The 14,843-nt window shown below is 40.3% G+C and overlaps 1 protein-coding gene across 9 annotated transcripts in view; it reads left to right on the top strand.

Annotated features, from left to right (window-relative positions):
- The window catches only part of LOC139762910 (CD109 antigen-like), a 77,847-nt gene that overhangs the window by 51,221 nt on the left and 11,783 nt on the right, over window positions 1-14,843 (top strand). For 6 of the 9 annotated variants that reach the window (XM_071688157.1, XM_071688155.1, XM_071688154.1 and 3 more), the window contains 11 exons: window positions 1,288-1,576; window positions 1,928-2,045; window positions 2,430-2,616; window positions 3,594-3,754; window positions 5,325-5,463; window positions 6,786-6,904; window positions 7,602-7,741; window positions 7,945-8,164; window positions 9,174-9,354; window positions 10,326-10,522; window positions 11,572-11,721. In XM_071688157.1, the coding sequence (XP_071544258.1) occupies window positions 1,288-1,576; window positions 1,928-2,045; window positions 2,430-2,616; window positions 3,594-3,754; window positions 5,325-5,463; window positions 6,786-6,904; window positions 7,602-7,741; window positions 7,945-8,164; window positions 9,174-9,354; window positions 10,326-10,522; window positions 11,572-11,721 (1,901 nt within the window). The remainder of the gene's footprint in view (window positions 1-1,287; window positions 1,577-1,927; window positions 2,046-2,429; window positions 2,617-3,593; window positions 3,755-5,324; window positions 5,464-6,785; window positions 6,905-7,601; window positions 7,742-7,944; window positions 8,165-9,173; window positions 9,355-10,325; window positions 10,523-11,571; window positions 11,722-14,843) is intronic. The other 3 variants (XM_071688160.1, XM_071688161.1, XM_071688159.1) reach the window with 1 other exon arrangement.

Here is a 14,843-nt window from a genome sequence, read left to right as displayed (position 1 = left end):
TTTGTGTATAGACCTCGGTCCATTGCATTCATGGTAGAACTCTTGGTAAGAGAATTAAATTCCTTTTTTGCTGTCAAACACATAAACAGTGCCCTGTGCATCATCCTGATATGAAGACTTAAACGCCTGCCTTTGGAATCAAACAGAAAAACCATTATTCGAGGTTAAAGAAAAAATATGTGCGTCTACCATCTGCATAACCCTTTATTTATGATGGTTGAACATAGCCAGTCATTGTGGTAAAACATCCCAAAACTTTGGACCCCCACTTCTATAGATGTGATGATGCAAGTTAGGGGTGATCTAACTTGATCGTCCCAAAACATAACGTATATCATTACGAGTTGATGCCACCAAAAGAAAAAAAATGGGGGGGGGGGGGTCGTTGTGTGAAGTGAGGTGCTGTTGCTGCCAGACATGTTAGATTGTGCTCAGACATTATGGTCGTTGCTGCCAGACATAAAAGTGCCGAGACTGGTGAGGTGCTCTGACAATAATCCTGCTGCCAGACGACATAGTAAGACCTGAGGTGAGGTGCCCTGACATGATCCCTGCTGCCAAACATATTATGACATGAAATAGGGTGCTCTGACATGATGATGGCTCTTGCTGTTAAACATACTGACATAGGGTAAAGAGCTCTGACGTGATGGTCCCTGCTGCCAAACAAGTAAAAATACGAGATGAAGGTCCCTGACAGTATGCTCTTTTCCATCAGCTTTATAAGTACACAAGGCAGAATGCTCTGAACTAACAACCTGTTATGAGATGTATAACAGGGTGGCATGCTACATAGATGAACAGTTTTCATCCAGTTGCCCAGAGTGTGACTGCATAAGTGATGTCATTTGAGACACCCATAGGAACATATTCTGCAAGTTTTATGCATTTTGTTTTTGCTTAATATTGCCATAGAAAATGCAATTTCTTTTTAGTTACACAGTCTTCATGGTTGTGACAAGCATATTGCATAAGACAGTAAAATGAATTATTCTAGATATTACAGGTATTTCCATCGAGAGAACCACTGAACTTTAATCAGCAACTAACATATGTCATGTTACATCGCTTCTGCTTCTTTATTCGAGTCTGATCAGTAGCTGGAAAGTATATTCTGGCAAATCAAGATCATGACAATGGGCTTCTAAATTCGCAGTTTGTTTTTTAGTTTGCATGTGTGGTGTGAGCGTACCTTTGCTTGTGAATTATTGTAAGTGAAGCCAAAGCTGTTGGAAATGAGTTATAAAATGGTGTGCACCAGCAGCAGTAATAGGGATACCCTCACAGTGACAGGTCAGCTTCCCCCGGGTGAGGGTCCTGTGGATGGGTCGCTCTGGGACCCACATCGTCGACCTGCTGCTGTCAACGGTTCTTTTGGCCGAGAATTTGCTCCTGTTGATGCCTCCACCCTGCGACCAGACTTGGGTCCTGGTTTGGCCTACAACGCCCCAACTAGGCCACCTCTAGCAGGACCCTATGCTTTCTCCTATTTGCCACCACCGCCTGATAGTCGTCCTCGCCTCTACCTCAACCAGGAGGTACCACCTACCTGGCTCTTCCACGATGCTGAAACCAAGTGCGTGATGATCGAAACACCACAGATTGTGATTTGTGTTGGTACCATTATGCCCCACATTCCTAAGGCCACACACTCTTGTGTGCAAGATGAATAATTTTCATGAAGATCGTCTAAACATAATAATATGCCTGAAGCTCACAATGACTATGAGTTTACCAGTATTTTCTAGACACAGAAAATACATATATTTGAAATACTTACATTAATGATATAGGCCATTTTATCAAAAATTATGATGTTACCAAATCATTGCAATCTTAAGTGCCTCTGTGGTAGATTGAATTAATATAAAGGTCATCAACATAGATGTATGGTTAGGTCCTAAGAGTTATTATGTGATTGTCGCAGGTTCAATGGAGTGGTAACACTGCGGAAAAAGGCCCCTGATGCTATCACTTCGTACATGGTGTCTGCCTTTGCCATCGATGAGTTCTATGGTCTGGGTGTAACAAAACAACCCTCCAAGGTCAGTATATCTTACTATCACCTCCATGACCAACTGTTGCTCAGTGGTTCATGGACTGATCCTCACCTGGTTGTAACTTTCATGCCAGCTATACATTACTTGTACATGACCTGCATCTTTTGTGATCAACATAAATTCTTTTCAAGATCCATTACAAGTAGCTTAACTGTCTTTGACTTACACCACAGTTTTTCATAAACTTTAAATAGTCCATAATCTGTGCTTTGCTACCCTTGATCTGCATATCACCTTGTCATGACTTTCATATCTTTAATTCATGATGTTTCTCATTTGTCCAAGACCTCAACAACATGAAATTTACGTGTGCTGTAGACTTTTTATCCCTGACCTGCCATGGACTTTACTAATCTGTCATTTTTACAGCTGCGGGTGTTCCGTCCATTCTTCATATCCCTGCACCTCCCTGAGGCAGGAGTAGTGCGGGGCGAGGCTGTAGCAGTGGAGATGGTCATCTTCAACTACGGTGATGAGGCAGTTACTGCGGATGTGACCCTGGAGAATGGTGGTGACTTCCTCTTTGCTGACTTTGCCAATGAGATTGACCAAGGCTGTGAGTACAACGTTGTCAATGTCTTTGAAAATGGGTTCCTTTCTTTCAAACTTGTCCACAGATTTTAGCAAAGTAAAATCTAAAACAGGAGACAGATCCCTAGAGGAAAATTTTTAGCTCACAGCCTTTCTCTCTCACTAATAAGGGAAAGCCTGAATCCTGGAGGGCGAGGCTCTCTAGTACTATGCCCCTGTCCCTCGTATGACTTGTCCTTCTATGACTTGTAGGACATATGTGACTAGTATTCTTCCTCCCCTATCTCCAGGGATAGAGTCTTTCTGATAACATTCAGGATGAGATATACACGACTGGAATGGTGCCTGCAGTGATTTAGCTGAGCGTGCCGAAGACTTTGCTTCGTTCACAGATAGCGCTAATGATCTTTAAATACCTCAGATACCATTTTCTTTCAGCAAGTTGCATGAAAAGAGAAGTATGCTCTATTTGTGAGATGAGCCAGGAGTAACATGGTTTGCGTAAAGTGACAGTGGTATGCAAGATGGACCAGAAGCGAGGGTTGGATCAGTTGCAGGAAATACCAAATACGTGTACCACTGTTACTAGTTCCTTTCGTCAGGATACTTGTGTTTTCACTGCTGTCATCATACCACTGATATTCATGTTTTGCTGTCTGTCTTGCCATTTAAACATTATTCTTTGTGTACATTTTTAGTTTTCCAAATAATTGTTAAGACTTTACTGGTAATATTGCTGAGTGAACAAGTGTTATTATGTTGTCAGTCATCAAATTACAGGTGTTAGAAGGATACATGCTTTCATTGTAGTCAATAAGCATGTTGATAATGTTGGCAGCTGTCACATTTTGGTTTCTCGTCACCACTTCTGTGGTTGTACTTTTTCAGCCAATATTTCATTGTATGTGCGTGCAGGCAGTAATGTTGTCATGCTTTAATGATCTCAGTAATGGATCCAGTAGGTATTATATACTAACTCCCTTTTCTTGTTTCTTTCCCCAGCACCGTCAGGGAGGAAGGCACGACAGGTACAGGTGGCAGCTGGTGGAGGAGCACCTCTCAGTTTCATGATTGTGCCTCAGACACTAGGCAGCATTGACATCTCTGTCACAGCTACAACCTCCTCAGCAGTAGATTCCGTCACCAAAAAACTCTTGGTCAAGGTCTGTTTTTATAAAATTGCATCTCTCTCTCTGTTTATATCTTTGATACCTGTTCCCTTCGGGAACTCCCTTAAGGGGTGGCCACAGCAACAAAGGAGTCTTCTTGACTGTTGAACTCCACTGCCACTTTTCAGCCTTTAGTGCCTCACCCTTAACAGGCCATTAGCAGAGAGCAACTCTAACACATTGTTTCCAGGGCTCGTACCATATGTTCTTAATGACTACTACTACTGTTGTGTCTACCTAATGACCCTGCTTACTATTCTATCCTACTACTACCTAATGCTCCCACTTATTGTTCCTACTTACTACTACTACCTGATGCTCCTGCCGAATGTTCCTACCTACTGGCTCAGCCTCTTGCTCCTACCATTTTGCCGAAAGACAGGGCTAGCACATAGTGCTCACCAAATGTAGATGAGACAGAAAGAAAAGCCAGCTACCTGGGTTGGAGGAGTGCCACTTGACAAAAGCTAAAGTGCTGACCTGCTACGCAGCTGTTCATTGCACTGTGACACCACATAATGGAATTGATTATAATTAAGGCTTTTTCTCATATTGGAATACTGCCTTTTTATCACAGTTTGGACACTGTAGAGTTGCTTGATGCAATCTTAAGATATATTGTAGTTACTTATTGTTTTCTTTAAGTATCATATCATTTAAATGACACTTTGAATGTAATGAAATTATATGTCATCTGTGTTTCTAAGATATTTTGCATCAAAATTATTGACTTTGGCCTAAGACCTTATAAAGTGCTTCTCTAGTGCCTTAACCACAGACTGGTAAAACTGAGACCTAATCCATGCTTCTTAGTTAATATATGTCCATCGTTGTATCACTGTCGCTGTGCATATCGCCTTTTTCATTGTAATTTCACGTTTAAGAGTGTACTTGCATGACATACTTGATCATGATTTGAGCCTTCTCATGGCACATAATATTCAATGTTAAGGCTAAATTCTCTTGCATTTATTTTTTTGAGTTGGAGTTTATTACAAATATATGCCATGAATTGACACGTCTAGCTTCCTGAGTGGTGTGTGTCCCATAGAAGGGGTTCCTTGGGAAGGAAGGTATGGTTAGATGTCATGACCAACTCTTTTAGCATGTATAGCATCCCCTCACCTGATATTTCCTTGCAAAGTTCCTGTACTTTCCTACATTATCATTTTTCATATATTTTGAAGGGTTCAACTAACTCGATATTCCTCACACAAGCCTGAGTGATCTTCACAGTATCTCTTGCTTACCAAATATTCACTAAAATATTTTAAAGGGTCCCAACGCTACCCCAGTAGTCCATCACATGAAACAAGTCTCCCTTATCATGCATCCCTTCCCACAGTCTAGAGGGTCTCTACACTTTTCAACACCTGACTAACTATTTATAATGCCATGTGGTTCTGTGTACTTACCTTCACTAGTACAATATTCCTTGGTGTAAGTCTTTGTGCGAACCCTCACTAACTAGTCTTCCTCCTCCTTATCTTCACGGAGACTCACTGTAAATTCTTCTATCAACAGTAATGACAACTTCCCTTGACTTTCTTCTTTATTATGACAGCCTGAGGGGTCAAGGATAACAGCAAACAAGGCTCTGCTCTTGGATCTGCGCACAGAGCCTTCTGTGAGCACCAGCATCAACATCACTACACCACCCAATATCATCAATGGTTCCCGAGCCATCACTGTCTCAGTCATTGGTAAGAACTTTATTCTCAAGATATTGTATAACTTTGCTCAAAACCTCAAAGGTGCTATTTCCTACTAAAGCTCCTTAAGTTTAAATCTTACCCGCATACCCTAAATACGTTGACTGTTTTGATTGATTATACCTGAACTGAATATGATGCACAAACCTTATTTGAGCTTTTGAAGATTTTAGTTAAAATTTAGCCAAGCTGCAGAAAACGTTTGAAACACTGTAGCTAAGCTCCTTGGGACTTTTAATTAGTTACGTCGTTTTATTTTTTCACATCAACTAAGATCTTGAAGACGTTAAGTTACACTGCTCAGGCTCCTGTTAATTACACTTCATCAACCTCTTGAAAATGTTAGCTCAAATTTTTCTTGAAATCATGGGTGTGTTGACCCAAGGTTCTAAACTTTACCAGAATTCGTGATCATTTTGTTTTACTTTGTTTGGAGGTGGTTATTAAACAGTTCAAGTTCCTTAAGCGAGTTAAACTTTATTTGTAACTTGAAAATGTTAAAACTTCATCTGAGCTCTAGAGGGTGTTAGAGGCTTTTACATTGTGCAGAGCCTGTAAGTGTTTGTTGAATATAATCCAAACATCAGAACTTTATTTGGACTATAGCTGTTAAACTTTACTAATAATATTTAGGACATTAGTTTAGCTTCGTCCAGTCTTAGAGGTGTTAACCAAAGTTTTCCAAATCACTGAAAGTTTTACCCAGAGTCTTTATGAGTGACATTGATAAAATCTTTAATGACCTGAGTTAAGGCTCGTCATATTGACTGTAAATGAGGTTTGATGCTATAGGAGAGCTTTTCTGCATTCAATATTGGTGTGGTATATGTATCTTAAAATAAGGATAGCAAATCTACCCTCAAGGAACTTTTCTTCCACCGAGGTTGGAGACTGGTCCTGCAAAACAGTCATCACAAGAGATGCAAGGCTGTCTGAACTATATATATACACTGCTTGGATAATGAGTGGATTAATATATAGATTGATATTTTTATTAACTATATTTACTTAAATAACTTTACATGCTTCATGACTCCAGCGGTAAATTTTTATGTTCATGTGACTACATACACTATGACTCTAGTGATAATTTTTATATTATACATTTGATGAGCATTTTCATGCACGTTTGTCTTTCTGCTGTAAAACTACATAACTTTGTGTTTGGACATTGAATAAATATTTTGTTTAATCTTAATCAATTTGAAGGTGACAACAGAATTTCAAGGTCCTCAGTTGTAAAAGGGTTGGGATACTTTGCTTACCTTTGAAGACCGTTGTCATAAAAAGTTAAGGGTAATGATGTTTTGCAGGGGATGTGCTGGGTCCTGCTGTGACAGACCTACAAAACCTGCTCGAGCTGCCTACTGGTTGTGGGGAGCAGAACATGGCTAAGCTTGTCCCCAACATTGTCCTCATGGAATATCTCAGGGTCAGTGCCAAGGATCACAGAGTTACGGCTGCAATGTCAGAAGGTCACAAAGTTAGTGGTGAAGCTCAGGCGGCCAGAGAATCACAAGCTCTTGGGTGTATAATACTAAAAAAGTAGAATCAGAACAATAGGGGAGTTATGAGATCAGTGTGAATAAAGTTGGTTTAATTATGAAAGATAGTCGGAATGAATTACAGATTCTGAGGCTGAGGGTGACAGTCTCTGGTAAGAAAGGATTAATGGTTAGAATAAAGGTAAACATTAGTGATAAGGGAATTTATGAAGTTTATGGTGAGTGTGCCCTATCATCAGAATGAAAGTCAAAATTTAATTTGTGAATTATGGTCATTATATTATGTCTTTTAGGTTAAAGGTGAAGGCCAAAACTTTGCTAATGAGAGCCATGAGGCCAGAGATGAGGTTCACATTGGTAGAAAGTGAGGATAGCAAGGCCATTGGTGATGGATTGTCATGTGGATGGAGCTAAGGTTTAATGGGGTCAGTGAGGGGAAACTCTGTCAGAAGGGAAGAAAAGTTAGTTACTGTGAATGAAAATCTGTGAGGCTTACTTGTTAGAGTTAAGATTATGAAGTCACAACTGCAGAAGGATAAGTAAGAGTTAGTTTGGGGGTTAGAATGTCATAATGTGGGTTACAAGATCAGACACCGTACATTAATCCTAGCATCATTGGAACAGAACAAGAACCAATTGAACGAGGAGTTGCAGGGACGGGGCAAGCGCCACCTGGAGACAGGCTACCAGCAACAGCTTAACTACAGACGTGATGACGGGTCCTTCAGTGCTTTTGGCAGTAGAGATGACTCCGGGAGCACCTGGTGAGTCACTCTTTGAGTTGTGATGAGGCAATTTATTCAAGATGGTTTAATTAGGTATGGTAATTAAATTTGAAAGGTACTAACATTATTTGGGAGGTCATACTAACTCAAAGGTGATTTGGGACAATGGTTATATTAGTAGTCATTTTTCTTGTGTATTAAGTTCACCACAGTTTAAAACAACTACTTATCCTTGGCTGCAGGTTAACAGCCTTTGTGATCAAGTCTCTGAGTGAAGCTGGGCGGCACATTGATGTAGAGGAGGAGGTTTTGACGGCAGCTGTGGATTGGTTGCTGGAGCAACAGCAAGAGGATGGCTCTTTCGCGGAGGTCGGGACTGTCAACAATGAGGCCATGCAGGGTGGAGCATCCAAGGGTGTCCCACTCTCAGCATATGTTATTATAGCACTCCTTACCAAGCAGGTAACACCCATCAACATTGTCCAAGTCTTCCATCCTCTTTCTTCTAAATCTTTATGTCTTTCCGTGCTAGCTACATCAACATGTACGAGTTTATCAGTATATTTTTGAGTACTGCTGTTGACTTAGTCTTATGATGGTAACCACAGATATTTGAGGACAGTATTTAACCCCTTTCTTTGATTCTTAGGAGTGTTATTTTAAACCTCATATATATACAGATATGCAAGATAAGTATTTGTATGAATCATTAGTTATAAAATCTAACTGACATCATTCCCTAGTAATATATTCACGGCCCAAAAAGTACGTGTGCTTTCGTGCATTAACCCATCTCAAAATTTCCTTCTTGAATAAAAACATGTTAGGAAGGCCTTCCAGGCACTATGCTGATTTTAGGGGTTGAGTTCACCAGATATCTATATTAAATTCCTTTCAGCTGTCAGATTCCATCTCAGAGCCATTAAGATGCTGGTAATATTTGTTTCACTAGCCAAGAACCGCATTAAGACTAACCCTACAACTTGGGAATAATTTGCTCCTGAATACTGACTCTAAAACCTGCAGTTCTTTAGATAATAGACATTTATTCCAGACGTAAAATCCTTGAATCACAGTGTGTTTCAGTATCAATTCGGTGAATAGTTTACTTGGATCATGAATACTGACTTTACTCGAATGGTTGGTTGTTGTTTTAGCCCAAACTTTACAAAGCTGTTGAACCTAAGGTATCATACAGATTTTAGCTCGTGTGGATAACATTTAGTAACTGAGAATCAATACTGGCATCGTTGGCAATGGCTCCAGAGCCAAAATGCAAGGATTGAAGTGATTGAAAATATGGGTATGAAATGTCTAGGTTAAAGATATTTACTAAAAAGCATTTCCTTTCTGGGTGTTTTAAGCTCATAGTTACATGATGGAAATAGTCAAGAATTCTTCAGTCCCAGAATGTTAGAATATTTCCATCATAGGTTTTAGCCACACTTAACGACCTCTACTTCTGCAACAGAAACCACCTGTAGCCAAGGTGCGTAATGTGATCAACCGCGCAGTTGATTTCTTAGCGTCTGGTCTGGATGATGTGGACGATTTCTACAGTCTGGCTATCGCCACCTACGCCCTCCATCTTGCAGACCACCCTCAGAGGGATGCTGCCTACTACAAACTTGAGGCTATAGCCAAGGTTGAAGGTAAGATTTACCTACAGCATTTTCATATACTCCCATTACATAGTACAGTCTTTATATATCCATCTTCAGGTCCTTTTTCACATATTTGAATATGAAGGGAATTCTTGTTTCGGTGCATAATACATAACGGCTAGAGAGTGGATTGGTCCAAATGAGGCCATTGTTCATTTTATCCATGACTACCTTACTAAGGCAATCTCCGAGAGGTGATAACCAATACACTTTTGTTGCAATAGTCATCTCCTTCACTCTGTTGTATTAAAAGACTAATAAATCTAATTGCAAAAAGTTAGACATGGTAACATGAATCAAACATACATGGTGGGAGATGTAGACCCAAGTTGTCATTCACCATTTTGTCGTCATTTTATCTTATATTTATCACCTGTTTTTGTGTACCGTCATCACCAACACTTTGTTATTGTAATCATATCCTCTCCATCCCTATCTTACTGCTCCCCTCATATCTCTTTACTCCTTTCCATTACCTCTTGTTATTACCACTAGTGCAACAAGATATCACCTCTGTTATCCATCACAGCTACCACTGTGTCATTACCCATTCACTTCAGCTAACCATCAGAGCTGCCACCATCCTTGCATTCTCTTCCATTAGCCATTATTGCCCTAACATTGTACATCTGTTCCCCCTTCCCTATGTATACATTGCCTTCCCCATTATTCCCTTCCACAACCTCTTCCCTGATCCAGTACATCCTTCTCTGTCAAGAGTAAGAACTTGTATGGCACAATTTCTTCATCCAGTCTCGTATTTCCTGATCAGCTGTAAATGCTATAGATGTGTACTTTATTCTTTTATTGCAAACTGTGATACAGATCAGCTCAAGATGCTCCCAACTCCAATTCCAAGGTACCCCAAGTCTCTTGTCCTTTTCATCCCTTAAATTCATCATACGAAGTAGTAGAAATGATGTGGGAGTCCAGTAAATAATTTACATGTTTTCTTGCAGACAACATGAAATGGTGGGAGACAGGGAAGCTGACAAAAACCTATGAGACCATAGTAGAGTCTCGGCCATTGGACGTGGAAACTACCAGCTATGCTCTACTAACGTACATCCAACGAAGCCTCACTAGGGATGCCCTTCCAATTATGCGCTGGCTTGTCAGGCAGCGCAATCAGCATGGTGGATTCCAATCAACACAGGTATCACTTGTCGTTTTAATTCAAAAAGGCACCATACAGATTGCATATTTAACATAGGTAGCATAAACCTACTAAGGTATAGCAACAGGCATCACACCATTAGGAGCACAAGTCTGAACTTATAGATAACATCAGTTAACACATGTTACTCCCTTAAAGAAAGGAAATGCCAGTTCACAGATAATACCAGTTCTCATAGCGGCAACATCAGTTTGGAGGTAATATATTTATTCTACATGATCTCACTAAAGTGTCACCCACAATCCACACAGGTAATGTCAGCCTTCAGAAGTAACGCTTCTTCATAATCGGGTGCATCAGTACTCCCACATAACACCAGCCTGACAGATTACACCTGTGCACTGGTTGTAATAGAACAGACAGGCACTATCCGAACACACGAAAACTCCTTACATAGACCACCTTTGCGATAAAAACCAGTCCCCACAGATAACACATCAGAATCGTAATATAATATTACTAGTCCAGACAATAAAATTAGAATACATACACATTTGCAATACCAGTCCATGTAAGTAATAGCAGCTCACACAGGCTTGCATCACACTTCTTGGAATTTCACATGTGGTAAGAACAGACCGCAAAAGTAGCACCAGTCTTCACATAACATTGATCCATAGAGTAACACCAGTTCCCACTGTACTACAGTTACGCACACACATAAATGCCCACCAAGCTGTAAAGCCCAGCCCGTGGGGTATAAGTAATAATATTAATCCATATGTTAGTACTACCAGTTCCCATAGGTAATAACTGAGTAAACTCAAGTCGCAACATAAATTAAATTAATAGCCACCAATAGTCTATTCAGTTAATAGCCAGCAATAATCCATGCAGAAAGTAGTAAAACTGGTAATGCTAGCTTACAAAGTAGTTATGCCAGGGACAGATTGTTTTAAACTGTCCATGCTGGTAGTTACACCACTGCTTACAGTATGGTAACATTTATCCACAAAAGAAGGAATATCAGTGTACATAGTAGTTCCAAAGACATGATTAAAGCAATACTTAACAAGATAGTATTGTAGGACACTGTCGTGGGGATGGCAGCACTTGCGGCACTGGCTGGTAGATTATCCACAACAGACCCAGAAGTGAACATCCGCCTCATCTATGGTGCTCGAGGCAAGAACCTGCAGATCACTCGGGACAATACCATGCTGCTGCAACGTGTAGAGGTCAGTCATTTGTTTGATTTTTATGGGCGATTCCCTGTTTGCTACTAGGGAAGGATGCTATCACCTGTTCCAAATATAGCTATTTCAGTTGGACTGTTAGAATTATCCCGAGGTCACCTTTATTTGTCTGTTTGTACACACAATATGCTTGTTTGGGCAAAACTGCCTTTGTAAGCTTGATTTATGTTGTCTTTGGAGGCTGTGGGTTCCTCATGACTATGAAGCTAGTCTCGTTCAGACTTATGGTGGAGAGTCACTTGATAGTATACACACACTGTTTGCAGTATTATTGAATTCTTAAAATCCAAGATCAGAATTTTTCACTTATATTTCATTGCTAACAATCAAGATTGCTGTGAGAAAGTGACTTTTGTAAGGATTTAAAGATTTAAAAGATAAATCTTTTAAAATAATTTATTTCCCAAAAATCTGTGAATTCTTTGAAATCTAAACTTCCACTGTATCTGCTGCAGAGCCAGCAGAAGAGTTCTGCCCCTGGGTTTCATATTTTCTTCATCCTTTGAACCTTACTTCACTTCAGAATTTCTTATGGCAGCTCTCTGAAAAAAAAATTGAAAAAAGATTTTTTTGAATGTCACTCAGAGAAAGGCTTTATGTGGTTAACATGTTCAGGATCATGTATTGTATTATATTACACGATTTGTTTTCAGATGACAATACTTTTCCTTATGAGCTTGGAAAGGAGACTGGTGTGAGGAAATACCAGAAGAGATTGAGTGTAGATAAAGAAGAGGTGAAAGTGTTGTTGATTGGTTGGGAAGGATATTCAGTGTATGTGTGGGATCGTGATGAAGTGCCTGAGGATTGGCGGAATGCATCATGCATAGTGCCATTGTACAAAGGCAAAGGGGATAAAGGTAAGTGTTCAAACTACAGAGGTATAAGTTTGTTGAGTATTCCTGGTAAATTATATGGGAGGGTATTGATTGAGAGGGTGAAGGCATGTACAGAGCATCAGATTGGGGAAGAACAGTGTGGTTTCAGAAGTGGTAGAGGATGTGTGGATCAGGTGTTTGCTTTGAAGAATGTATGTGAGAAATACTTAGAAAAACAAATGGATTTGTGTGTAGCATTTATGGATCTGGAGAAGACATATGATAGAGATTCTTTGTGGAAGGTAGTAAGAGTATATGGTGTGAGAGGTAAGTTACTAGAAGCACTATAAAGTTTTTACCAAGGATGTAAGGCATGTGTGTGAGAAGGAAGGGAGGTGAGTGATTGGTTTCCAGTGAATGTCAGTCTGTGGCAGGGGTGCGTGATGGCTCCATGGTAGTTTAATTTGTTTATGTATGGGGTAGTTAGGGAGGTAAATGCAAGTTTTGGAGAAAGGGGCAAGTATGCAGTCTGTTGGGGATGAGAGGGCCAGGGAAGCGAGTCATTTGTTGTTTGCCAGTGGTACAGGTCTGGTTGCTGATTTGATTGAGAAACTGCAGAAGTTGATGACTGAGTTGGAAAAGCGTGTGAAAGGAAAAAGTTGAGAGTAAATGTGAATAAGAGCAAGGAAGGTATTAGGTTCAATATGGTTGAGGGACAGGTTAATTGGGATGTATGTTTGAGTGGAGAAAAATTGGAGAAAGTAAAGTGTGTTAGATATCTGGGAGTGGACTTAGCAGCGAATGGAACCATGGAAGCGTAATCGAGTCACAGGGTGGGGGAAGGGGCAAAGCTTGTGGGAGTGATGAAGAATGTGTGGAAGGAGAGAACTTTATCTTGGAGCAATAATGGGTAGGTTTGAAGGAAGAGTAGTTCCAACAATGTTACATGGTTGCAAGGCATGGGTTATAGCTATGTATGGTTGTACGGAGGAGGGTGGATGTGTTGGAAATTAAATGTTTGAGGACAATATGTGGTTTGATTGAGTAAGTAATGAAAGGGTAAGAGAGATGTGTGGTAATAAAAAGTGTGGTTGAGAGAGCAGAAGAGGGTGTATTGAAATGGTTTGATCACATGGAGAGAATGAGTGAGGAAAGATTGACAAAGAGGATATGTGTCAGAGGTGGAGGGAATGAGGAGAAGCAGGAGACCAAATTAGAGGTGAATGATGGAGTGAAAAAGATTTTGAGTGATTGGGACCTGAATATAATAATACAGGAGAGTGAACGGCATGTAAGGGATACAGTGAATTAGAATGATATGGTATACTGGAGTTGATATGCTGTCAGTGGGCTGAACCAGGACATGTGAAATGTCTGGGGTAAACCATGGAAAGGTCTGTGGGTCCTGGATATGGATAGGGAGCTGTGGTTTAAGTGCATCACACATGACAGTTAGAGACTGAGTGTGAACGAATGTGGTCTTTTCTGTTTTCCTGGCTACACTGGTTTGTTTCCTGTGGGGCAGCGTAGCACCAGGAATAGATGCAAGGCAAGCAAGTATGAATATGTACATGTGTATATATATGTATATGTATGTGTATGCAGGTATATGTGTGTGTGTGGGCATATATGTATATATATGTGTATATGACTGGATGGGCCATCCACTCATATACACATAATACATAAATGCCAATACACATAAATATACACATACATAGACATTTTACATATATACACATGTACATACTCTTACTTGCTTGCCTTCATCCATTCTGTCGCTACCCCACCCTACAGGAAACAACATTGCTACCTCCTGCTTCTGTGAGGCGGTGCCAGAAAAACAGACAAAAAAGGCCACATTTGTTCACACTCAGTCTCTACTAGAGCTGTCAAGTGTAATGCACCAAAACCACAGCTCCCTATCCACATCCAGGACCCAAAGACCTTTCTATGATTTACCCCAGACATTTCATATGCCCTGGTTCAGGCCACTGACAGCACATCGACCCTGGTATACCACATCGTTCCAATCCACTCTATGCCTTACATGCCTCTCACTGATTAAGGCCCAATTGCTCAAATTCTTTTTCACCCCATCCTTCCACCTCCAATTTAGTTTCCTGTTTCAACTTGTTCCCCTCCACCTCTGACACTTACATTTGCTTTGTCAATCTTTCCTTACTCATTCTCCCCATATGTGCAAATGATTTCAATACACCCTCTTCTGCTCTCTCAACCATCCTCTTTCTATATCTACACATCTGTCTCACCCTTTCATTACTT

This window comes from Panulirus ornatus, chromosome 45 (assembly GCF_036320965.1).
Source record: "Panulirus ornatus isolate Po-2019 chromosome 45, ASM3632096v1, whole genome shotgun sequence".
Lineage (NCBI taxonomy): Eukaryota > Metazoa > Arthropoda > Malacostraca > Decapoda > Palinuridae > Panulirus > Panulirus ornatus.
This window is presented reverse-complemented; position numbering and strand designations above follow the sequence as displayed.